General features: G+C 47.1%; 1 protein-coding gene and 1 pseudogene across 1 annotated transcript; one reads left to right on the top strand and one right to left on the bottom strand.

The window, feature by feature from the left end:
- Positions 1 to 444: 444 nt before the first annotated feature.
- On the bottom strand, positions 445 to 6690 carry Prlhr (prolactin releasing hormone receptor). Its single transcript, XM_005320713.4, has 2 exons — positions 5155 to 6690; positions 445 to 4891 (listed from the first exon to the last, which is right to left on the bottom strand). Exon 2 carries the CDS (start codon positions 4883 to 4885, stop codon positions 3773 to 3775), a length of 1113 nt encoding a protein of 370 aa, XP_005320770.1. The 5' UTR covers positions 4886 to 4891; positions 5155 to 6690; the 3' UTR covers positions 445 to 3772.
- Positions 6691 to 16450: 9760 nt separating this feature from the next.
- LOC120885387 (peptidyl-prolyl cis-trans isomerase A pseudogene) lies at positions 16451 to 16946 on the top strand (annotated as a pseudogene).
- Positions 16947 to 25698: the final 8752 nt, after the last annotated feature.

Below are 25698 nucleotides of genomic sequence, written 5' to 3'. Positions count from 1 at the left end.
TGTACCAGAAACTCTTGTTTATGACTCTGCCAAGAACATTTTGGAATCTTCTAGATCTTATTTGTCGACCTACACATTTGATGTTTTAGAATTTATCAAGTTATATGTGGAAAATGGGTGACAAAGTGCTAACCTTTAAATAATGCTCCAGATTCATGATGGTATAGAAATTAAGCATGAAATTCTCCACTTTGATTTTGATGGACTGTGGATTTAGGCACATACAATCTTGTGCCATATATTAAAATTCTGGCATTACTCAGGTGGAGAACATGGTGTTACAGAAAACCCCAAATGAACAGTCACCTCTGATGTTAGTTGGTTCTGACAAATCTAGATCAAAGAGTATATTTTCCTTGGCATGATTTATCCTTGCTTTGACCTTGGCCGTCCTTAGGTTGTAGGTAACTGACTTGGCTTATTATCCCATGGCTGGAGACTGTGGCCGTGATTTAGTATTTATTGAGCATGCACAACATGTCAAACATAGTACAAGAGCTTTCCATAGCGACTCAACAACACAAGCATCATAGGAAAGACATGAACACATGAAGGTAAATCTTTCAAGGACCTGCCTTGGGAAACAGAGGTGATTCTGAGGACCTGACCTTTAAATAATGCTTTATGGGGGATGGGCCTTGTGTTCACTCCAGGATCAAGCCACACTCCTGCCTGGGTCCCATTGAAGTAACTTCCTTGCCCTGCATTTGAAAGACTCAATGTTCAGACGTGCAAACCACAGGACAGAGGTGGTAGACTTAGCCTTCCTGAGATAATAAATATGAAAATGAGCTGCTTCCATAAAAGATCAGCCTGAAAATTCATTAAGAACAAAAACTCAGGAAGGTTACATCAATGGAATTTTGTTACATCTCTTGCAATTCTTTCTCCAGGTAACTGTTGCCAACACATATTGAAACACTCCTCTGCCGATTTAGTGAGATAAATCCATTGATTGACTGCCAAAACTGAGACCTGGGGACAAGGCTTGCAAAGAGGATTACAGAGCCTCTATCAACCTTGGGCATGGCTGCTGCCAAGTCCCAGGCTGGATCAGTGCCCAAATTTGCTTCTGTCTGACTCCCTGCAGGAACAGCCTGGGTACACATATTAGGTGCTTAGATTAATCAAAATAAATTATGAAATACAATTTTCTACCTACAGTCCTATATGGGTTTCTCTGTAACTCATCTCTGAGAATTTTTTTTAATTAAATTAGTCTCAAATAGATGTCACATGTGGTAACAATTAGTTGCTATTCAGTTACCAATTTTCATAATTTGTGAAGATGTTTATAAACCCAGCATGATTCTCCCACCTCTTTGAGCTCTCCATAAATTCTGTGCAAATGTCAAAAACTTTACATTGTAGACATGACAGAAATGGGTGGCAGCTTTTCTAATGATTAATGGGGACTCTTTCTTCTCACAGTTAATATAGACTCAAATTAAGCTAATCAGGAACATTTTAATTTTTTAACACCCTGACAATGAGAACTTGGAAGAATTTATGGTGTATAACTTTAAGGCGCAATGAACCTGAAGCTGATGTTTCTTCCAAACTGATAAAACTCACAAAGTAATGCCTCACACAGAATTATGTGAGAACTAGTGAATGAATACCTGTATATTCAAGCAAAAGGATTTCTTTCTGTGTGATAAATCAGATGTTATCTGAAGAGTTGTATGACATGCAACTTGCTGTCAAATCCTTAACACCTTTGGCAGTTACAATTGAATCTTCATTTGGATGATTCTGAGGCTCATTAGAAAAGAGGGGAATTCTTAAACTGCTTAATATTGGATGCACATCAAAATTACTTCAAGTGGTATAGAAAATGCAGATGCCCAGACATTATCTTGAGTCAATTAGACTCTCTAGGGGTAGGACTTAGGCATTGATGTTTTTTCTGAAGGTTCCTAGTTAATACTAGGAGTACCCAGGGCTGAGAAACAGTGATTTAAACCATACAAGAAAGAGACATTGCAGGTGATGCACACCTGTAATCCCAGTGATTCAGGAGACTGAGACAGGAAAATCACAAGTTGAAGGCCAGTCTCAGAAACTTCCTGGGATGCCTGGGAGATAAGCTCATTTGGGGCAGGGGACACGATGCTGTGACAATATGCTATGGCAGTGGGCTGCATTATTAGAGCACAGATTCTTCGTCCTCCAATACTTGCACAACATTGACAGAGGTAACTTCTACCTCCCCTCTTAAACTGCCTAGTTCTTTCTTCAAAGACAGCTCTTTCCTGCGCAGTGAAGAGGCCAACCCTGTAGCTACTAAAGACTCCTCTGGCTGCCTGGCCCAATCACAAATGCGTCCTCTCCCATCATGGTTGACATTGGTCTCAGGATTTAATACTTGTCATCCCAATATCAACCTTTCTCTCCTTGCCTTTCAGAGCACTTCAGCAAGTGAATGAAATCATTTCTGGGAGTTAGAGAACCAAGAGGGGGGGGAAGCATTGACTGAGTTGCTGTAGACACTAGTTCGTGCCTCACATACCACAGGGGCTGACCTGACAGCTGGGTATTGAGTATCATTTCCCAAGGCTCCTGCTCTCACTGCCCCCAAATGCTGTTCTAACATTCATTATGGAGACCCTTGTCTCAGGGCACTTGTCCTCCTTAACTCTCAGGAGATTAACATGATAACTATCAGCCTGCTACCATGCCCAACAGTCTTCACCTGTTCCCTTAACCCTGGAAGTAATTAGTGAACTGTTGGATCTGTGCATCTTATGGACAGCAGCGTGTTTTCCTGTGCTGTCCTTAAGGAAAATTCTCCCAGTCCTTCTAATCAGGGTTGATATGTTCCAAGTGTCTCCAAGGAGCAGGTGCTGAGCAGTCAGATGACAGCTGCTGATGTGTTGCAATTGAGCAATTAGAGAATGCAGGAGAATTGCTGTGGCATACAGTTTACATTGAGCATTCAGAACACCAATAAAATATTTGAGTGCCTGCCTTGTGGCAAACACTGGGTGCGCGTGCGCGTGTGCACACATATATGCGCACACACACACACAAACACACACATGCACAATGCCTGTCCTTGTGTCCTTTAGTTATATGTCCCCTTAAATGAACTGGACCTTTTTCTCTTTAGCTATCTATTCATTGACTAATCCATCTCATCATTTTAAAATAGTAGTTGAGGAGTAATAACAAAGGACAACAAAAACAAGACTTTTTGAAAGGCAGTTTGTAAGTGGTTTTGTACTATAAACTCAAGTGGTTTTAAAACTAAAATCCTTTTGTGCCTAATGGTCTTATTCAGGAAATGCTGAAATCCTAAGAGTTGTAAAACATATTCATCTAAAATCCTGGAGTCAAGGGTTCAAGTTGATGTAAGAATACCAGGCATTATCTCAGCTGAGTCCTTTTAAAAAGGCAAGCTGAAAACCTCTGCCAACCCCAATAGGCCATTTGAAATCCCACCCACAGTGTTCCTTCATCACCACTGAGCAAGAGGAAGAGAAAGCAGGGATGAAAACCATGATTCTAAAACGTTTTCCGACCCCAGAGAAAGGTCTGTTTGTCTTTCAAGGACATAAGGAAGAAATAATAAATCCTCTTCCCTGGCCTCCTACTCCGCAAAGCCCACTTAACATTTTAAAAGACACAAGAACAAGACAGGACGCTAGACAAACAGTCTGGGTTGGAAATTTTTCCCTTGTGTTGGCTTAGCTCTGGAAATAAGGTCTTCAGTCCAACCTTGGGGGCCAGAGAACCTGGAACTTTCCAGCCCAGGCCTGGCACAGTGGCATCAGATGATCACGCTGACGGTCACGGTCTGGCCATGGGGTGCGATCTTGCGGGGCCAGGTGAGCAACAGCTTGCGCAGCTCCTCACGGAAGCTGTCGTGCAGCCAGGCGTAGATGAAGGGGTTGTAGCAGGCAGAGCTCATGGCGAGCCAGTGGCAGAGCAGCTGCACCAGCCCAAAGGCATAGGGGTCGATGGCTTGCGGGTCAAGGTCCCGCATCAGGTTGAAGACATGCAGCGGCAGCCAGCACACGGCGAACACCACCACGACCATCACCAGCAAGCAGAAAGTGCGGCGACGCCGCGCACGGTCCCAGTCCGCCTGGCTCTGGGTCACGCAGCCCGGCACCACGCGGTTCCGAAGCTTCACCGACACCCGGACGTAAGACAGGAGGATGACCAGCAGGGGGAGCAGGTAGGTGACAAGCAGCAGCCCCCAGGCGTAGAGCTGGCGCTGGCGCTCCTGGGAGCCCCAGAACTCCTCGCAGAGGCGCACATCGTGTGGCTTGAGCTCGACGTGGTAGGTGTGCACAGCGGCGGGCAGCGCCAGCACCGCGGACAGCGCCCAGATAGCCAGCACCGCGTAGGCGCTGAGGCGCAGCGAGATGCGCCGGCGCAGCGGGTGCACCAGCACGACGTAACGGTCCACTGCTATGGTGGTGAGTGTGAACACCGACACATAGACGGTGACCGGCTGCAGGAAAAAGACCAGGTGACACAGACCGCCGCCGAACACCCAGCCTCGTGGCTCAAAGGCATAGGCCAGCGTGAGCGGCACGCAGGCGGCACACATGAGCACGTCTGACAGGGCCAGGTTGCCGATGAGGAAGTTGGTCACGTTGTGCAGCCGGCGCACTCGCGCAATCACCAGCACCAGCAGGCAATTGCCCACCAGCCCCACGACCACCACGACGCTGTAGAGAAGCACAATCAGCCCCTTCAGCTGATGCACAAGCTGCAGGCTTTGGAATGGCGTGATGGCCTGCGCGCCGGGGCCTGCTGCTGACTCGTTGCCCGGCGAGGCCTCTGTGCTCTGGTTAGCTGGAGTTGTGGCTGCTGCCGGCAGCCCAGAAAACAAGTCAGGGACCCTGGGGTTTCGAGCAGGTAGTGAGGTCATGGCCACCTGTCCGAAGATAATTGAAGTCCGTCACGTTCTGTTCTGCATCCGCCCCTTCTACATCAATCGTGCCCGCCCCTCACCACCCAAGTCCTCCCCTTGGAATAATTGGCCACACAACAACCCCAAAATCAATAAAAATTGCAGTCCTTCCTCCTGTGTGAAATAAATCCAAGCATGGTTAGACATGCACGGGTTACTTAAACTACTCCTACTTCATTTATAGCCCTTCAGGTCTACGCAGTCCAGACCCAGGAGCGAGGTCCTACCTGCGAATGGGCTTGGCGGATGGGAAAGCGCTCCCAAGAGGGAGGGAGGGGCAGGACCTGCGCTGTCCTCTAGCGGCCCTCCGCCCGCGACGGCAGCCGGGACTTCTGGCTTCTCTGCCGCGGCTGAACGGATCCAGGAGTTCCCAGTGGGCTCAAAGCTTTTGAGAGGGGCTGGGAGCGCCTCCCCTCCGGCCCGCCCTCCACTCCAGCGCTCCCTTGTATGGAAAATGGGGGCGGAGCGTGCATTTCCCAACTCTGCGCTCAGAGTACTAGTGGGGAGGGCAGTACCGGAGGACGGAGCCAGGAAGGGGGAGGGCCAGCCAGCCGGGGCTGGAGAGGCGCGGGGTAGGCTGGGCTGCGGAGCTTGCCGCGCCTCCGAGACTCCCGTACACGAAGAGCGCCAGGGAGATGAGAAGCGGGAGGCGCCGGCTGTCAGGACGACGTGGCGCTGTCTTCAGGGGAAGGCGCAGGGGAGGGAGTGGGGGTGAGGGTCGAGCTGCACAGGGGAGGTGGGGGAGTCAAGACAGACCTGCCCTTCAGCTCCGGATCCCGGGGAGAGTCCCAGCCAAGGATGACCCGGGCGCTGGAGGGTTCTGGCAGGGGGTGGCAGCGTGGCGCCCGGAGTTCGTCGCGGAACTTGGGGATCTCGCCCTACTGCGGACCCACTGAGCCTCGTGCCCAGGCTGCAGCGCGCTTCGCGGGCGCAGGGTTCCCGGGCGCAGGGTCCCGCCAAGCCCGGAAGGCTTCGGCACCACGGACAGCTCCCGCCAGACCGCCTGCTGGTCCTGGAGTGTCACCCGAGCCCCGCGCCAGAAAACAATTAGGGAAAACCCTCCCTTCTGGGAGTCCCAGGCGTGCGGAGAAGGCCCGGTTTAAAGAGCTGCCTCCCTGCTTGCTTTCTGAGCTGGGGCTGCCGACTTAGAAGAGTCGAGGGGATGAAGGAAGACGAGCCTGGTCTCTGGAGGTCGGAGGGTTGGTGACTTGCTCCTTTGCAGATCACCACACACGGGACAATGCCATCTTTTACTTCTCTGAGTCAGAAAATGCAGTCCTAACCCTAACCCTAACCCTAACCCTAACAATTACCTACACAGACACCGTGCCTGGCCCCACCACTCCCTCTCACTTTCTCTCAGGCTTTCAGCTACAGCGACCTATGCCTTCTCTGCCTGATTTTTCCAGTACAAAATGTTAAATTTCTGAACCAGTCGTCTATCCTTTTCCTCCTTGAATAAACACCCTCCTTGTTTTTTTTATTTAAAGATAAAAATAATACTAGTAATCGCAGAATTTCTGCATGAATAACAAATGTAATAAACATTTGCAAAAACGTTTCATAAAATCTTTAGCAGTATTCAGTCGTCATTGAAATGCAAATTTATCTGGACCATAGAGGGTTCATTATCAGGGGAATGGGGCTTTGTAAATTCCTACATCTACTCCATCTCAGCTCTTCTGCCTCTCTTTTCCTTTTTTTTTTTTTTTTTTCAAAGCTCGAGGCTATAGATATTACTACTCCAGCTAGACTGGAAAGAAGTAGCAAATTATTGCACCTTCCAATTCAAGTGAGTCATTCATACAGGAAGAAAAGTCAGTGTTGAGCACAAAACAATCGATTGTGTGCACCTGTATGCATCCTAAACCCACGCTCCCTGAGTTACAATTTAGCTAAAGCCAGTGTGAGTTTTTTTGAAGCTCCAGATAAGGTACAATCTGCACTTGCCTTATCTCTCACTGAGTAATTTTTCCATCATGCTCGCTGGCAGGGTTGTATGTACCTGAAAGCAGAGGTGATGCTTAGCTTCAAAATGCCTTAGGAGAGGAAATTGTGACAAAGTAGGTAAAAAAGGATTTGGGATGTAGTGAGGCCTCATCACCAGAGCGATTGCTGTGCTCAATACATACATAGTAAAAGTAATCAGAAGAAGATGACAATCAAAAAATCGTATTTTGGAATAAAGAACATGTAAATATGGGGTTTTCAAAGTTCAACATTAGCGTACCCTTCACAGAAGAGAGTGGATCATTTTCCACATTAATGCCCAGACTGTCTTGTGCTAATACTGCTCCAAAACCCTGAAAAGTCAAAAATAAACAAAGAACCCTGAGGACAAATTAAGGTAATCCTTCTTAGACCACACAGCAAACTAAGGATTTTGTTTTGTCCCACTCTCAAAAAGCTTTGGATGGCCCATCAAACCAAGGCCAGCCCCTGAGCTTGGCATTTCCAACCAGCAGTCCTTGAATTCTGGTGCTCCGGCATGTGTGGGGATGGAGGGCTTCCCCATTCTGTCCAAGTCACTCCCTCTCCTCAGGCCTCACTTGGTTAGCTATTGGCATGCCCTCACCATTTCTGACCAATAGTTCTCGTAGGGTTTATTTTCTTTTTTAGAATGTTGGCTGCTTTGTCCCACTCTACTCTGGGTGTTCACATCCTTCATACCCTACAAGATCCAACTCCAAGATTACCTTGTTCTCAAAGACTTCTGCCTTTCTCCATGGGGTTGTGGCTCAGCGGTAGAGCACTCACCTAGCATGTGCAAGGCCCTAAGTTTGATCCTCGGCACCACATAAAAATAAATATTTTAAAAAATAAATATTAAAAAAAGACTTCCACCTTTCATAATTCTTCTGTCCTTTATTACTTCCTACCTTTGAAACTGCAGAAATGTTTAGCTTCCCTGTCTCCAGCAACACTGACTGTAAACTCCGTAAGGGCCAGAATCAATGTCTTAAAGCACGTTTGTACCTATAATGTGTCACCAACCCAGTCAATACCCAACACATGTTTCTTTTGATTGAACAAATTAAAGTAGCCACCATTTATTGAGGGCTTTATGCATACTAGGCACTGGGCTAAGTACTTCACATGTATAAATCCCAGGGAAGAGAGTCCATCATTTGCCAAGTTCCAAGCTAAGTCTGGTAAGGGTTCCAAATAATTAACCATAATGACTTAGCTAATAGAGTCAGAGGGGCTGGAATTTCAGCTTAGGTCTGCCTGGTCCTAGAGCCAAACCATTCAACTGCTTCACTATACTGCCTATGAGTGAATGACAGACGTACCTTCAAATGGGACATTCAAACAGGAAAAATGTAGGCTTCTTCAAGGAATGTTAAGTGTAATCCTCCATAGAACTCCAGAAAATTAAGTGGTTTATTAAAGGAAGCTCTAGAAAGCTCAGGTACAACTCTAGCCCTGTTGTGTTTAAGTTAAATTGATCTTTATGTCTCACCCAAAAGACTCCTCGCTTCTATCCCATAGAGGAAACAAAGTTTGGGCCATCTGAATTTCAGATGAAATTCTCATAATCCCTCTTGAAAGGGATTATGGGAACCTGGTCTCTCCCTGGCCCCCTCCTTCCTGGCAACCTGCTCCACCACATGTTCCTATCATGATGTGCTGCCTTGCCACAGGCCCAAAACAACAAGGCCAAGAAGCCACGCACTGAAACTGCAAACCAAAATGTTTTTCCCCTTTATAACTTGATTATTTTGGGCATTTTATTACAATAACAGAGAGCTACCTAACACAAAGACAATAGGCAATGTAATGTGGCAAACATTAGACAGAAACAATAGAAATAAAGACTGGAATTAGGGGCTTGGGAAAGTTGATTAGAGGGATCCAAAAATTTGACACAAGTTAAGTTCATGCTGATACATTGAAGTTAACCCAAATATCTGAGAAAACACTAGAGATCATCTTTAATTACTAGCAGAAGAAAGCAATTATTTGGAACTTGTCTTCTAAGTCCAGGCGGTAATAGGGCAGAAGCTCCCCTAGAAATGTATTTGGTCTTCCAAGCCTGTCCTGTGAGTGTCCCAAGAGCCAGGCACCCTCTTGACTCCTGAGGCTGAGCCATGCTCCAGCTGTAGAAGCCTCTCCCACACGGCAGGGCTAGCTACCTAGGACAGAGAACCACCGCTGACAGGCAGTGTAACAACTGACATAACATCTCAGACAAAAGCAAAGAAAGCACCATGTATTTTTCTAGATGACTTTGAGTAAGTGATTTTTGTCACAGACCCCAGACATACTAATTATATCTGGGATTCTTGATTTCCAATTCTTCTCAGACTTAAATATCTATTATAGCTGTTTCTTTCAAAATCTTTGTGGTTTTTTTTTTTTTTTGGCTTAATGGTTTGTTTGTACATGAATTACCCACTCAACTAAAATAAGACCTTGAAGTAGCAGCAAGGCATAAGAAAAGAGAGATGCATGCGTGTGCTCCATCCTGATGGGCATATTGAATCAACCCTGGGTGAACGCCACATGCCGCCTCTGGATATGTTTCTTTATTATCCAAATTTTTAATGAAATAAATTCAAAAGACATTCTACAAAAGCACAAGTTTCCCTCCCTCATGCATTGAAAATATAATTGATTTGTAAAATTAAAATAAAATATAGAAAGCTTCTTTAGGCAAAGCATGTGTCATAGTAGGCAAAGAGCTCATCTTCTTGCTTTTGTAGTAAGGAAGGTGCCCACACACCTGAGGGACTGGCACCAACACCAAGCTTCCAAAACCACCCCCCCCAGGAACAAACCTCCACCCACACACTCCTGTCTATGTCGTCACTGCTACTGTCTCCTCCACCAATGCCACTTCTGCATTGGAAACTCAGTCTTGCAGCCATTACTATGTGTTCCCCAAAGCCAGACACTCATCCGGCAAAAGGAGACCCCAATTTTCTCAAGTGCCTCATTTATCAATATGCTTCACTCATGGACATTTGGGCAGCAGAGCCCAAATCCACCCTTGAGTTCTAAATCAAAGTATATTTGGGCTCCACCCTCCACTTTGGTAAGATAATGAGGAATTTTCCCCCAACTCTAAGCAGATACTAGGTAGCCATAATTAGGATAATTACCCACTATACCCTGTTTTCAGTCTTTAAGAGCAGAGATGCCTATTTCAAAAATCACCCATTGCTACCCTTCCTCCTCAGCTCATCATTTTGAATAAAATCTGAGAAAAACATGATTAAGGATATAAAAGTTTCTATAGATGTATATATATATATTTCATATTGTATTAACTTAGTTGGCCTTAATATATATGATATTATGTGTTCTACTTTATGAGAAATAAAGCCCCCAGGGGCTGGGGATATGGGCTCAGTTGGTAGAAAGCTTGCCCTGCATGCACAAGGCTCTGGGTTCAATCCCCAGCACCACAAAAAAAAAAAAAAAAGGAGAAATAAAGCCCCCCAAATAAAGCTTTCAATGATATAAGACATGCAACGACACCAGGGTTTCTTATGCTGCATACTGTGACATTTGGGGGTGGCTAATTCTGTGGGGGGCTATCCTCTGCATTGTAATATGTATAGAAGCAGCCCCGCTCCACCTCCGGGTGCCCTCCACACCCAGTTGTGACAATCACAAGCATTTCTAGGCACTGCCAACTGCCTCCTCAGAGGGCGCAGGCAACATGGCTCCCTGCAGCCCTTCGTGTTCCCAGAGTAATCTCTCACAAGCAACCCCCGGAGTCAGCTCTCTGCAGGCGCCTTGACCCTAGAACAATATCGTGGAAATATTTCATTTCCTGCTATCCTCTCTATCTTTCCTGAAATAGCAACAGGGAATATGGATAAAGATGATGCTTTTTTAAAAAAGAAAACTCTAGGATAAGAAAAATGAATTACCAAAGGGAAGAGAAAATAGTCACAAAGCCTGCAGGCAAAACAAGGAATAGCGCCCAGCTCTTAGGCCTCGGGAGCAGCTCTGCCCCTGTTAAGTGAGAGTCACTGTGCAAACTCCTTATCACGGAAGAACCCCAGTCTTGGAATTTATAAAAAGATCCTAATAGTGCCCACTTCCAAAGGAGCTGAGGGGACCTGGTGATGTATCACGTGTGAAGGAACATCGCGGGCTCCCAGCAGAGCTGGCACTACCCTTGGATGACCCTCTCGCCTGCCTTAGGGCACTATTTTTTGTCGAGGAGGTTCCTGGGGTGCTGTTCCCAACTCTTTCACAAGATAGTTAGTCTGCAAGGCAGCCTGGTGGTGGGAAGAATGTGCTGTTTCTCACTCTATTTCATCTGAACATTATCTACCAGTCATTCAAAGCCCATGTCCAGTTACAGTGGAGGGAAGCAGTCGGGTGAGAGCAAAGGAAGTCTATGAAAACCACTGGGTTCAATCGCTGGTACCTGAACAAAAAAGAAAATCACTGTTGTATGAACCATGATAAATGCTACCACCACATGCTACAAAAGAAAGAGATTAATGATCACTGGGAAGTCTACTAATAGCTTTACTAAATCAGCATTAGTTCACTTTAACAGATAGTATTTATTTAAATGCTTGATAGTCTTTGCGGTATTCATAACAGCCTTTACTCCACCATATCAGCATTGTACGCGTTGCTTAGCTGCGTCTCCCTTTCTATGACTGTGTGTGACATACCAACAAGTTGGTCCCATCATGGATCTCCATGAGTTAAGTGCTCAGATGTCAAGGAGGAGAGTTCCTTATGCCCTTTGAATGGCTGGAATGTTCTTCAGGCTGATGCTTTGTCGGGAAACCTCTTCTCCTGCTTTTCCAGCCACCCGATCAGCACTATTTCTTCCTGGAGAGGGGCTCCCAGAAATCTCATGCATTTCTGTCAGGCCGGGGTAGAACAACGGGGTAAACTACAGCATGGCCCTCCCTACCTCCTGTCTTTCCTGATCACATCACTTAATTTTGTAATGTATGTCTTTACTAGTATCCCACACGGCCAGTGAGGGATGTTGACTACAGGGCTGTGTTGAGGGCCACAGCCGAGTCGGGATGACGCATGGCATTTTTGCCAGAAGTAGTGGTTGAGAGGTGACGCCAGCGAGTTCTCGCGGAGTTCCCGTTGAGTTCCAGTCGAGCTCTCGCGGGGATTCCTGGAGAGTTCCCGTCGGTTGGGGAAGTGCCGGAGGAGGGATTTTCCGGTTGCTGGTTGCTGGAGGAACCGCGGAGCATTCCGCAGATGTCCCGGGAGCGTGTGTGGAGTGTGCAGGTGGAGTTCAGAAATAAAGTTTGTTCCTGCTTCAGTGGCTTGTGATTTGTGCCCAGCCAGACCGCGGCAGGGTTTAGTTCTGATGTGATTATCCAGGACCAGGAGCAGATGCAGGTGGGCTGAGTTTCTGGGGCTGCAGTCCCCTGCCCTCAGCTGGTCTGGGTGCTCTAGTCACAGGCAGTCAGCCCTTTCTCCATTCCTAGGCCTCACTCTATCTCTGAAAATCCAGCCTCCAGCCAGGGCACCTACTCTCAAGACACAGTATAAATAGACTGTTCCCTAAAGGCACAAAGCTTGACCAATCCCTCCAATTCAGGATCTCAGCACGCCTTTATTTTTTAACTTTTGATTGGGTTCTTATCAATGGTCAGACATTAGCAGCATGGATAGCACATCTCAGCTTAGTCTGTTAGAAATAGAAAATCCACACAAATACACCATTATGTAAATAAACATGGAGAGCAAAACAAAACACTTAAAAGCCATTTCTATTACATTCTTTCCCAACGGCAGGGACAAGGCAATTTGCTCTCACATTTAGATTCCAGCCCTCCCTTATTATGAACTAGAAATGGCTTTTATGGGTGGCAAAAATCATCTGGCATCTGCATGGTGGCATTTGGCGGCGAAGAGCTCTTTGCAGTCACATTCAGGTGGGGACCTTGACCTTGAAGAAACCCCTCATTTAGGTTTCCATTAATATGTCTCACCACAAAGCACAGTGCTGAACCCAAACCACATCTCGTTATGCCTACCTCTAGATAATCATCCAGACACATCTAGGTTTGTTCCAGGGTCATTATCTAGGGTAAGAAGATCTTGTCCTACTTGTATCTCTCTCTCTCTCTCTCTCTCTCTCTCTCTCTCTCTCTCTCTCTCTCTCTCTCTCTCTCTCAAGTACAGCATTGAAATGGTCCTCAAAGTGTTTTTCAAAAACATCACAAACATCTGGTCATACACACATGCCACTTGGGAATGGCGCTTTGGCAATTTGAATGTCTAGGATGGTGTGTCCTCCTCGTGTTTTATCTTGGCAAGAGGGCCTTTGTCACCACGGAAACAGCCTGGCTTTCATCCTGAAGGAGATCATGAGGCAATGGCCAGTATTCTCCTCCCCTCAGTGTGTCCCACTGGCTACCTTTATCAGAGTCATCTCTGGTGCTTATTGAAAAACACAGATTGCTGGAACACAAAACAGACTCATTAAGTCAGAGCTGGTGAAAGCGCAGCCTGGGGAAGTGAATTGATAACAAGTGAATTGTGGGTTGTTCTGACTCACGCTCAGGTGTGTAGACCACTGTCCTATGGCCTGCCGTTAGGTGGAGAACCATGGGGTCCTGGCTGCCTTTCAGGGGGCTCAGAGCAGCTGCCAAGCCCAGCCTTCCCTCTCACCCGAAGCGTCCAGCGAGGCTCTCGGCCCTCCTGCCCTCCTTCTGTGAGAGATATTGGAAGACCATGCACTGCAGTAGCTGGGTGCTGTCTGTGCATTCTATCCTTTTCTTTTTGAATGATTTTAGCACCACATGAGCACATTCTCCTGTTTCATAAAAAGCAGATAAACCTAAAGTCCCCTCTACCCACAGCCTCAATTCAAGTTTGTGGCTCAGAAGTTACCTCTGGCCTTCTGGACATATGTGTTTACACACAAATCTGAACCTACAGAAAAGGGGTAGTCCTGACGAGCATTTAGGTTTGCATCTTCAACTCTAACCATCGTAGACGTGTGCCCAGACACCTATGTGGGAAGAGTTTTCTAAGGGAGACTCAGCAAAGAAAAATTTATAAGTCACAGTGATGACCCAATTCACCCTTAACTAGCCCCTCTTGGCACTTAATTTTTCTTATTGAAGTCTATGAGCTCATTGTGTATGGCTTGAGTTCTCACGACAGTCTGGAGAGTGGGAAGGACTGTTGCAGTCAAACCAGGACTCACTCTTCATGGGTACTGGGGAAGACCTCCCATGTTTTGCCCCCAAACTTGTTCCTCCTTGTATACTCTACTGCCTTCTAGTGAGCATCCACACTTGTCCAAGGCTCCCACAGACACAGGCTGCCACGGTTCTTACACAGCACTCTGCCAATCAGGGGCTCATGAGGCTGCTGAGGGGCATGAGCACTCCTGGGAGGGATGTTGAATCTCCCAGCAGGACCTGTGTCCCGTGCATGCATCGCCCTAAGCGTGCTGTCTTGGTGGTTCTGGCCCAACAGAGGAACCTCTCCTTTAATCTGCTTTTAAATGTAGATGTCCAGGGGAGACTTCATTCAAGTCACTGGACTTCTCAGATGAATTAGGTTCAATAAGACAGACTGAGGATCTCTAGCCAGGCTCCTGTAAAAACGAGCTGGAGAATGAAGTCTAAGTTATGTTCCCAGGCCTGCAAATCAGTTCTTGTTTTGCAATCAGTGTGCCAGTCCCCACACTGATGATAGCTACCCAAGTCACCAGGGCAAGTGCTCTCCAACTCAGGATCCCCACTTCCTCAGATAAACCACATATGCCAACCTCCGAACCATTCTCCACACACATCTAAGTTTGTTCTGGTGTCATGATCTTGAATGAGAAGACCATGTACTTATGTTGTTCATTCTTCCTTCCTTCCTTTCTTTCTTTTTCAAAAAGCAGAACTTGGGGTGTTGATCAAGGCATTGCATGTGTGTGCACACAGACCAGGAGGACAACTAGACCATCCCTGAGGTCACAATGAGTTCTGCTGGCCTCAGGGATCACAGGCTGTCATTCTGAGACATTCCTGTCAACTATCCACACTCCTGGATGGCATCTGTTGTCCATAGACACCTGAATGCTACCTCTTGTTCCCAGTTCCACCTTTTTAAAAGGTGGTCTGCTTTATATCCAATGCACCTACATGCTTTTCAGTCTCACATTCGGTTTTTTTTCCCTACAGGTTTGTCTTCCTCCAGTCTAAGAAATAACCCCAGGGCCTTAGATTCGCAATTCCCTAAGGGAAGAATCCAGAGAGAAATAATTTAGGCCAGGATGCACTGCTAGCAATGTTTCCGCTCTCAAGCTTTAAGTACTGAGAGAAAAGAAAACGCATAATCATCAGCAGTCTTCAGAGTTTAGTAAATGGTGTTTTGTTCAATTTCTGTGATTCACCAGATTCAGTTGAAACAATTACTAACGCACTCCTCGGGCATTTTCCAGCTAGGTGAGGCTCTGTTGCTTACGAAGATGCTTTTGCATGCAAGATTAAAAACAGTCGTATAATAGCTGTCTAGTTCTTTCTCAACAAATTTTCTTTCATATCATAAATTTCATAAACATACTTAGTGGTTATGATAGGGTTATTTTTGTTTTAGTTTTTGTTTTTGTTTTTTTTACAAACAAACACAGCTAGAGAGCTCCCTGAGACACTTCTTATGTAAGTATCTCCATGAACAAAAAAGAAAGTACACGGGATGAGACAAAATAAAGCATTTCCCTGGAAACTGGCCTGTTATAAATCTACTATTTAAGCAGCTGCCCATCCGAAGAAAACAACAGGACTCAACACCTTCTTGCTTCCATTTCTTTCTTTTATTTTTTAGTTCTAGTTATTGGCCTACCAAAAATAGGTCTAATGTTTCAGGGGCTCAGTACTCAAAGGGTGGTGGATGAGCCAGCAGCACCTGGGAGCTGTTTAGAAGTGAGGCTCTCAGGCCCTAGTCCAGCCTCCTGAATCCAGATCCGCATTTCACAAGATTGCAGGGGATTGGCACCCCGTTCTCATCTGAGATGAACTGTGCTAGAAGCTTCATCACCTTGCCTTCAGTGGTATACTCTGAACTACATCGCTCATCCTGCATCTGAGCAGACACACGGTATTGTGTTAGTCAGCTTGTGACTATGACTGCGACCAAATACCTGACAAGAACAATTAAGAGGAAGAAACGGTTACTCTGGCTCACTGTTTCAGAGGTTCAGTCCATGGTCAGTCAGTTTCATGGCTCTGGGTCCAAAGTGAGGCGAACATTATGGCAGAAAGTCACAGCATAGAGATGCCACTCAGCTCACAGAAGAGAGAGAGAGGTTCCTAACAGAGGGCCAAGAAATAAATGCCAAAGGGAGGCCCTAGTCTCTCCTCCAGCCATGCCTCACCTGCTTAAGTTACCACTCAGTTAGTTCATTCAAATTATTAATTTATCCAATGAAATAATCTACCAGTTAAAGTATGCTTCTCATAATCTAATCACTTCACCTGCTGAATTAACACAGGAACCTTTGGTGGACACCTTCTATCCAAACCATAATGAGTATCATTGAAGAAAAAACTTCTAAGACTTTGCAGCTGCTGATGTTACCTGGAGTCACCCGTCACCAGTCCTACCAACCCTACCATACTCTTCAACATTACCATCTATAGCAAATCAATGGGATGCATCTCCTTTGAGCTGTTTGCAGACATAGTTTCAAAGGCAACAGAAAACTGTCAGGATATGAGCACTAGAAAGAGGAGATTTGGTTATAAGGATTCTTGTTTTCACAGAACTATTCCAGGATTTATATGCCAGGGTGATGACTTCACATGCTATAATGACACTGGTAGCAAGATCTGCAGTGAGAAATTTGATGATGAGAACTTTATCCTGAAGCATCCATGTCCTGATATCTTGTCCATGGAGAATACTGGACCCAACGCAAATGGTCCCCTGCCCAGACTGTGGCTGGATGGCAACATGTGGTCTGTAGGAAGGTAAAAGATGGCTTGAACATTGTGAAACCATGGAGCACTTTGGGTCCAGGATGGGCAAGACCACCATTGCCAACGGTGGACACCTCTACTGTAGCTGACCTCTGTTTTATGTTAACACCAGGCCATTCCTTCTGCAGCTCAGGAGAGCACCTTTCCACCCGTCTGCTTGCAAAGCCCTATAATCTTTGTATGCTCACTGGCATTCTCTGGGTTCCATATCGTGCTTATTTCTCTCCAAGAGGGAATGCTTAACTCTGAACTGCAGTTAAGTTTATGATTATTAAATAACAACTAATAACAAAATATAAGAGGAAAGAGAAGGTGGAGGAGAAAGAGAAGGAAAGGAAGGAAGGAAGGAAGGAAGGAAGGAAGGAAGGAAGGAAAGAAGGGGAGAAAGGAAGGTAGCCCAGGTCCTGAAAATCCCTGAATCTGTCTAGGGTTTGTTCCAAACTTATTATGGTTTTTCCAATGAAAATGTCCACATTACAGAGCACAGATAACCTTTTGGTCACCCAAATCCTCCCTTATTCCTGTTCTCCACATCAGGGGTCTGTGTGCATGCAGGTGTGTGTAGGTACACATGTATGCATGTGATCCATCTGTGTGTGTATATTCAAATCAGGTGGAGATTCAGCAGACTCCTCAGATCATACCTGGTATCATCATGCATCTGAATAAGGCCCTTCTAATTATTATTATTATTATTATTTTAGTACCAGGGATTGAACCCAGGGATGATTAACCACTGAGCCACATCCCCAGCCCTTTTTAATTTTTTTTTATAGTTGTAGATGGACAGCATTCCTTTATTTTATTTATTTTTTTATGTGGTGCTGAGGATCGAACCCAGTGCCACACATGCTAGGCAAGTGCTCTGCCACTGAGCTACAGCCCCTGCACACCTGCCCCAGCCCTTTTTATATTTCATTTAGCGACAAGGTCTCCCTAAGTTGCTGAGGCTGGCTTTGAATTCACAATCCTCCTGCTTCATCCTCCCGAGGTGCTGGGATTACAGGAGTTTGCCTTTGCACCTGGCTTTTGGCCCTTCTCTTATAAATATCATTTTTTTCCTCCCTTATCCCCTTTCTTAGACACCTACTCTAATGATTTCATATGTGTCCTTGAATATACATGAATATCCCTGAAACAAAGTAGTGTGGGTTTGGAGAGAGGTTTAATTTACATAAATGTTATCGTGCCATAAATCTTGTTCCAGGTATTCATTTTTTCATTCCAACACCGTGCTTTGCAGGCTTATTTGTTTTGTTACGTGTGTGTAGTTCATCGCTGCTAACTGATGCTTTGTATGCCAGTGAAGACGGCTCCACCTATAACGGATGTGACATTTCCCATCAGGGTGGAGAGGGTGACCTGGGTAAACACCGGCTTGCTTAGCACAGGAGTAGCCACTGCACTGAGTCCAGGCCAAGCTGCTTTTCAGAAAGGTCCCTAATATACAGTGGCTTCGATAGAGAAAAGTTTCTTTTCCTTCAAGAAACAACCCAGGGGTAGGTGTCCAGGGTTGGCAGGGCTCTGCCATCCTGCAAGGTGGTATCCATCTCTGGGTTTAGTATCCCACCCCCAGAACAAAGGGAGGACCATGGACGCACACTCAACATTCTCATGGAAACACCCAGAAGCAGGGAACCACTTTTGCCCCCAACCTGCAGTCACCCTTTGCTCCAAGGGAAGTGTGGGAATGCAGCCACCTACCCGCTACACGTCTGTTCCTTATAGATAAACCAGAGATGTCTACAGGGGACAGCTAATGTTTGGCAGCACTACATGGCCCCAGAGATGGTGAGCAGCTTTCGAACTGTGCAACTGATTGCACACACACCCGGTGCCCAGGGCCCCCAAAGCCCCACCTGTGGCCAGCTCTCGTGGGTGGGTGCCGGGGGCTTGCAGGCAGCTCTGTGGGTAGAGGCGCGCTTCTGCCCTCCTGTGGCTCCGCGAGCCTTGCTGGCCTTCACCCTGCTCTTCATGTGATGAGAAGATGATTTTTAACTTATAATTCAGCTGCATTTTAGAGAGAAGAGCTTCCTCCTGAGAAAAGGAATTCTTGGTTTGCTCAACAGGGAGAGAAAAGGAGAAAGAAAGAAAGAGGAAGGGGAAGAAGTTGCCCTAGATGGAGGAAAGGGGCAGATGGGCGGAATCTAGAGGGAAGCCCAGATATCCCGAGGGAGGAGGGGAGAGGCAAAGCCCTCCTTCCCCCTCAGCTGGGCCCAAACCTAGACCTCTCCGGTGCATTTGTCATTGGATACTGGGGCTAGGTGTCAGGTGGTCACAGGGGCAGAGCAGGTGCTATCCGGGGGAGCCAGTCATTCCAGGGGGAAGGGCCACATGTCATGGAGGAGGTTGTGAAATTCGGGCTGACAGCACACCCAGTGCTGCCAGACCCCCTGGGCTCCTGGTGAGCCAGCTGCCAGGGAAAAGGGATTCCTACAGAGGGGGAGGCTGAGGCCAGGCTGAAGGACAGGCCACGGCCACCCAATTACTCAGTAGCCAAGCAAGGCCAGGGCCCGGCACTCTGGTGCCTTTTCATCTACAGTGAAGTGTTCTTGTGACACTAATGACCTCCTGAAAAAGTACCTGGATTCCCCCTGGCTTCCCAGACTTTAGGCTGTGTCTCTTCTGCTCATTCTAACTGGAACCCCTCATGGGTTGTGCATGCAGTAGTGAAAAGAGAGGAGAGAGGGGTCCATGCCGGAGCTCAGCTTTATTTATCCCCAACTCAGTCCCTTGCCCAGGCCGTGCTCCCCGTGTAGGCCCAGGGCCTCCTCAATCATTCTGTTCTTTCAAACCCTCTTCATCTTACAAAACCAAGACAATGTGACCACTTCTCCCCACTTCAGCCCACGCAGCCCTCCCCCTCCCCCTCCTCTGCAGCCTGTTGCTGCTGTTTCCTGGTCTAGCTCTGGTGGCACTGAATGCTTTATCCTCCTCTGGGGTTTTGTTTGTTTGGCTTAATTGCCCCCAGGAGACAGGCAGGGACAGTGATTTATCCTTCTCCTGTTCCCCACAGCATTCCCTAAGTTCTGGTCAAATTAAATCTAGACTTGATAACTTCCAGAATTAGCTGAAGCCAGCTGTGAGCAAGACCATACCCACAAGACGCGCTGTTCGTTCCAGCGAGTGGGGACGAGACAAGGAAACAGGTTTTCCCTGGAGGAAGGGAGACGGCCCCGGTATCTGCTGTGTTAATTCAGCCTTGGCTTCTTTCCTTGGATTCTTTGAAGGCAGAGTGTTGATTTTACAGGACAAAAAATTGATGTGCACAGTGTCTGTTCACCCCCCATTTCCGCTCACAATGGCCTCTGAGTGGAAGCAGCAGTCACAGAGGAGTGTCTTGGAGCCTGGGGGTTGGTTTCCCTAAGACATTGAAAGAGCCAGCCTCAGGGCCTGGTGGTTCCAGGACCAGCACCGACCACCACTGCTCCCGAGCTCCAGCAGTTCAAGCAGCGACTGGAGAGGTCGCACATTTGACTCCTTCCTAAGACCCGGGGTTCGCAAGGTACAGCTGGGGGTCAGAGTGTGGGTTAAGGAGCCAGAAGCCTGGGTTCAAATCCAGATTCCATCATTTATCAGGTGACTGGGGCTGCTCCTTAACCTCTCGGTGGACTTGGTTTCCCCATCTCTAAAGTGGGCATGCTAATTTTATACCTGCATGACGGGTCGAATGACCAGAGTGTGTAGAATAGCATGTAGCACAGAATAAGCACCCAGTCAACATGGGCTGTTACTATCCACACTTCCCAGATAAAAACCCTGTGTGTTAGGGGCAGAAGCTGTGGGCTCAGTGTCGGGAATCCTTCTCAGCCTCCCTTAGGAGCCCAGCCCCTCCCCTTGCCAAGGGATCCAAAGAGCTGGGGACACTGGAGCGTCTTAGGTGGCTCAGCCATCACCTTCTAACCTCATGTAGGCGCGATTCCTTCCGAGATCCGACAACTGCTTTTTAAAATATTAAATCAATGTATTTCTGAGTTCCTGAAGCTTTGTCATTTTTTAGCATACAATCAAGAATTAAAAGCCTCAGGGGTGAGGAGCCATGTAATTATGCCAGAGATTAAATCAGCATTTAAAGGCTAATTTTGACCTGTGCCTGGAGCAACAGAAGTCAGATGCGTTAAACAGGTTGAAAGCTTGGAGAAAGCACATGCCAATCGTGCACCCCGATGGGCAAGGCTTTCAAGTTCAAGTGAAAACTCCGTCTGGAAATATAATGTGCTCTTCGTTCCTCTGGCTAAACACAGACCTAATTAAGTCACAGAAGGTGCCCCGAAGGACTCCGAGGAGGGCGAGATGTGATTACTCAACAGGGGACAGGAACGATGCAGTGATCACACACGGATCAAGCTGTCAAGATGCAGGGCTGCTGGGATTCACACAAAGTCGATATCAAGCACATGACACAGGGATAGAACTATCGACACCCTGCGAAAAGCTGTTCAGTGTTTCCAAGGACGTTTTAAACGTCAGGGGGACCAAGTCTTTATTTTCAAACGATGGCAGAGCTCAGGCCCTTGCTTCCTAATATGGTCTGTGTGGGTGTCCCCAAAGTGATATTAGGAGGTGGTGAGGAAATCTTAAGTGGCAGAGTCTATTGAGAGGTGAGTCGGTCACCAGGGACCTGCCCTGGGAAGTGATTGTGACCCCAGTTAGTTCCCTTGAGATGTTGTTATAAAAGAGCACTAGCCGCTCCCTGCTCCTTGGCTTCCTGTCTCCCTGTGATCGCTCCCTCCACACACTCCCACCACGCTGCCAGCTACCATGAGGCCCTCACCAGAGACAGCCGCCCACTTGGACCTTCAGCTTCCAAAACTCAAACCAGTAAACCTCTTCTTTATAAAGTATCCAGGCCTCAAGTATTTCCTTATAGAAACAGAAGACACTTATAAGGGCTTAGACTAAGATGGAGTCTCATTTCTATTTTCCAAGAGTCCCAAGTCCTGCTCTTCCTGAAGCCCAGCTTCCCTGATGTGTCCACAGAATCTTTCCCCCAGGCTAGTAGCAAGTTATTTGTGCAAGGTGTGAGGAGTTTTATCTGACCGCAAACCCAGAGAGAACTGTCTGCGAGGAATAGTTAGGAAGACAATAAACACACACGCAGACAACATGGACAATAATAATTATGATACTGGCTAGTAGAGGCGAAGGGCATGAGTTTAAGATGACTGTACAGTTATTCTACTTATTTACATAGGACTCGGCTGGAACTAGACCCAGTCTGGAAGGAAGCTGTGAGGAAAGCCATCTCTAAATGACAAGAAGACGTGCACAGGGGCTGGGGATGTGGCTCAAGCGGTAGCGCGCTCGCCTGGCATGCGTGCGGCCCGGGTTTGATCCTCAGCACCACATACCAACAAAGATGTTGTGTCTGCCGAAAACTAAAAAAAAAAATACTGAAATTCTTTCTCTCTCTCTCTCTAAAAAAAAAAAGAAGACGTGCACACTGATGGACGACGTGTCACCCAGGAGGAGACATTGCAGGCACCTAGGCTGTTTAGGATTTAGAAAAAAACGATAGAACAGCAGTTAATTAGACTTTGGATCAGAGTGGAGGGAAACACTCAGGGGCCCAAGAAAAATATATTAATAAGATTATCTTGAATATGAAGATTCCTACAAATATATTCCTTATTAACATATTATTTATTCATAAGAAGATTATAGCCGGGAACTTTCTTTATGAATGTATTTTTCTTGAATATATTCTGAATAAATTAATTATATCCAATGAACAGATCGGCTTGGGGCCTCGTCCCAGGGATACGTTCTTCTGCATCCGGGCCCCTTCTCTTCCGCTGCAATTCTCCCTCTCCGCCTCGGCTTTGCCAACGAGGAGCCCGGGGAAAAGCCAGTTGAATATTCCTTATTTGTCCTATGCAGACAAAGGAAATCCAGTAGATGTAAACCACAGTTTTGTTTCATTTTGCTTTATTAGCAAGTGTACTGAGACGATGGCGGAGCACTCCGCAAATTTCTTTTCCTGTGAATTCTGGTGGCGAGGCTGTGGACAAGGCACAAAGACAAAGGCATGAGAGCTTTTGGTTGGCCTAGTCTAGTGCACTGTGAGAAGGCCACATTAGTAGCAATAATGATGAGTTACCTTGACCATGGTTCACAAAGTCAGCTGGCCCACGCACGGCCAGTCAGAACACTTTCCTAACACTTTTCAAATTGATACTGGGAAAGAGAGTGAGGCTTCCTCAAGATGGAAGCCTTGGGGCTGGAGATATAGCTCAGTTGGTAAAGTGCTTGCCTCGCATGCACAAGGCCCTGGGTTCAATCCCCAGGACAAAAAAAAAAAAAAAAAGATGGAAGCTTGGGAAGCGAGGCAGGAAAACAGAGGGCAGACTTGTTTCCCACCTGGTGGAGCAAGGTTCCACTGCGGGGACAGAATGGAGCTCACTGGCAAAAGACATGGAGCAGAGGAGAGGCTCAACGGTGTTGAGGCACCTGGATCCTACTCTTCCTGCAGCCATGATGTGCCCACAGGAAGGGGTGGTGCAGCTCAACCTGAAGGCATGGGTCAGGTCATGTTTGGAGTGAATCTGACCAAATGGAAATGCAAAAGAAAGGAAATGCAGCCTAGGTCAGAAGGGCCAGTGGGCAGGAGCCTGAGCAGAGTTGGCAGTAAGGAGAGTCAGGTGAATGGGGACAATGACCGGGGAGGAGGGCCCAGGTCTGGCAGGAACCTGTAACTGGGCTAGGGAGTTTGAGTTTCATTCTGTAAGAACCGGGACCCATGGGTGAGTCTCAAATAGTGTTGCTGAGGGCAAATCGAAGCATGGAAAGGTCGGAGCTGGGCACACAGATGGAAGGGGTGCAAAGGGCCATGGACAGGGCAGGAGGCTCAAATGGTCAGGAAAAGTGACAGGAGGGTGCTGTCAAGTCCCTGTACTACCCACTCCCAACCCTTCTCACCTCTGCATGGGCCAAACTTCTAGGTGGGGGGTGTGGCAAAGCTAGACCCCTACCAGACATGGTGGTCTTAGCAGACTCCTCCATACGTATTCCAAGACCTCGGCAGAGCCGACAGGAACACCTCAGGCCTGTGGCTCCCAGGTCAGGACTGTCCATTCTGGACAGGCACAAAACCTATTGATCCCTGTCTGGACACATTCTTCGTCTATAGCACAAGCCATCCCGAATTCCTGTTCCCAGGGAGTGCCCCCAAAGTGGAGGTGCTCACACCACATAGGGACCTGCCCCTAATAGGGTGTGCTTTCTTGGTTCATCTCTATTTCGGAGCCAGGGTGGGGAAACGAGGATCTGTTGCCAGGACAATGAAGAACGGCAGCCTTGGGCCGACCTGTTAACTCTGCACTCAGCCTGACTGACACCACGTCCGCGGCCACCAGCAGAATGCAAACCATTGCCTCTGTCCAGCACTGTGGGTCAGCTTTTCATCGGTGTGACCAGAATACCTCACAAGAACAAGGAAGGATGAGGATTGTGGCTCCCAGTTTCAGAGGTTCTGGGTCCTGATCGACGACTCCATCGCTGGGTGAGGTGGGGCAGAGCCTCAGGTGCAAGGGCACAGTGGAGGCAAGCTGTCCGCTCCTGGCAGGAAGGAGGCAGAAGTAGAGCAAGGAGCCAAGGACTTAATCCCCCAGGAAACGCCGCCCACCTCCAGCCTTGCCCACCTGCCTACGATGACCACCCAGTGTCCATTCAGATTACTAATCCACCAAATGGATTAACCCACCGACTCGGTTACAGCTCTCGTAGTCCAATCATTTCACCTCTGTACATTCCTGTATTGCCTAACATGAGGTTTTCAGGGGACACCTCATATCCAAACCACAGCACCAGGCAGGTCCCCATGTGGTGTGCCTGAGACCACCATGTCTGGCTTCTTCCCCTTCATCTCATCCCCTCTCTCTGCTCCTCAAGGTCTCCCAGGTCAATATTTTTCTCCTGAATTTGCTCATTTAGCTTCTGGATCTCTAGCAAAATCCAGTGCACTCCTCCTCTTCCTCCTAAGCCTAAGACCAACATGCCTTGGACCTAAACCCTCTGCCCAGATCTCCTACACGTCTGATGAGAGGCATTCTATGCTCTATGCCTGTCTAGAAAAGGAGTCAGATGCGATTATCCCCCCTCCACCCCTTTGGTTACATTCTTCCCTCATATTGCTCTGGGCTAAAATATAATACCAATATATACATATATATATATATAATATAAAATATAATATTATATTAAAATATAATAGCTCTGCTAATGTGATTTTCTTTCTTTCTTACATTCTTTCTAATATTTTTAAGTTGTCAATGGCCCTTTATTTTATTTATTTATTTGGTATTTTATTTATTTTTATGTGGTGCTGAGAACTGAACCCAGTGCCTCATACATGCGAGGCAAGCGCTCTGCCACTGAGCCACGACCCCAGCCCCTGATCTTCTTTGAGATGCGATATAATCAACTCTGAGCCTCTTCTGAAGGGCAACCTCTCCTCTCCTCCAATTGCTTTAATGCAGAAACTTCTTTCTTTTCCACCACTGCAGGGAGAGGGCTTTGACTGGCTTCTTTGTCCCTTTGATCCATGTAGCTCATAACATCTGCCATTTGCCATAATGGTTTTTAAAGTGCTGTGTTGTCCATTGTAACTGTCGGCTGCTTTCCAGATGAAAAAGCAAGTTCCTTTTTTCCCTTGCATTTCTGGGGCCTTCTGGGATGTGAAGAGTGCAGTGCTTGAAAGCTCCTGTTCCGAGGGACAGGAACAGATACAGCTGCTTCAGAACACTCTGTGACTAGTGGCACCCTGGACAAAACTCTCCAAAGAGAAGCTCCTCACTCACCCCTCCCCTAGTGACCTACCCTGGGGTCACCCTGGGATGGGGC

Source organism: Ictidomys tridecemlineatus, chromosome 1 (genome assembly GCF_052094955.1).
Source record: "Ictidomys tridecemlineatus isolate mIctTri1 chromosome 1, mIctTri1.hap1, whole genome shotgun sequence".
In the NCBI taxonomy this organism is placed as follows: Eukaryota; Metazoa; Chordata; class Mammalia; order Rodentia; family Sciuridae; genus Ictidomys; species Ictidomys tridecemlineatus.
The sequence above is the reverse complement of the archived record's forward strand: the minus strand, read 5'-3'. Positions and strand labels throughout refer to the sequence as shown.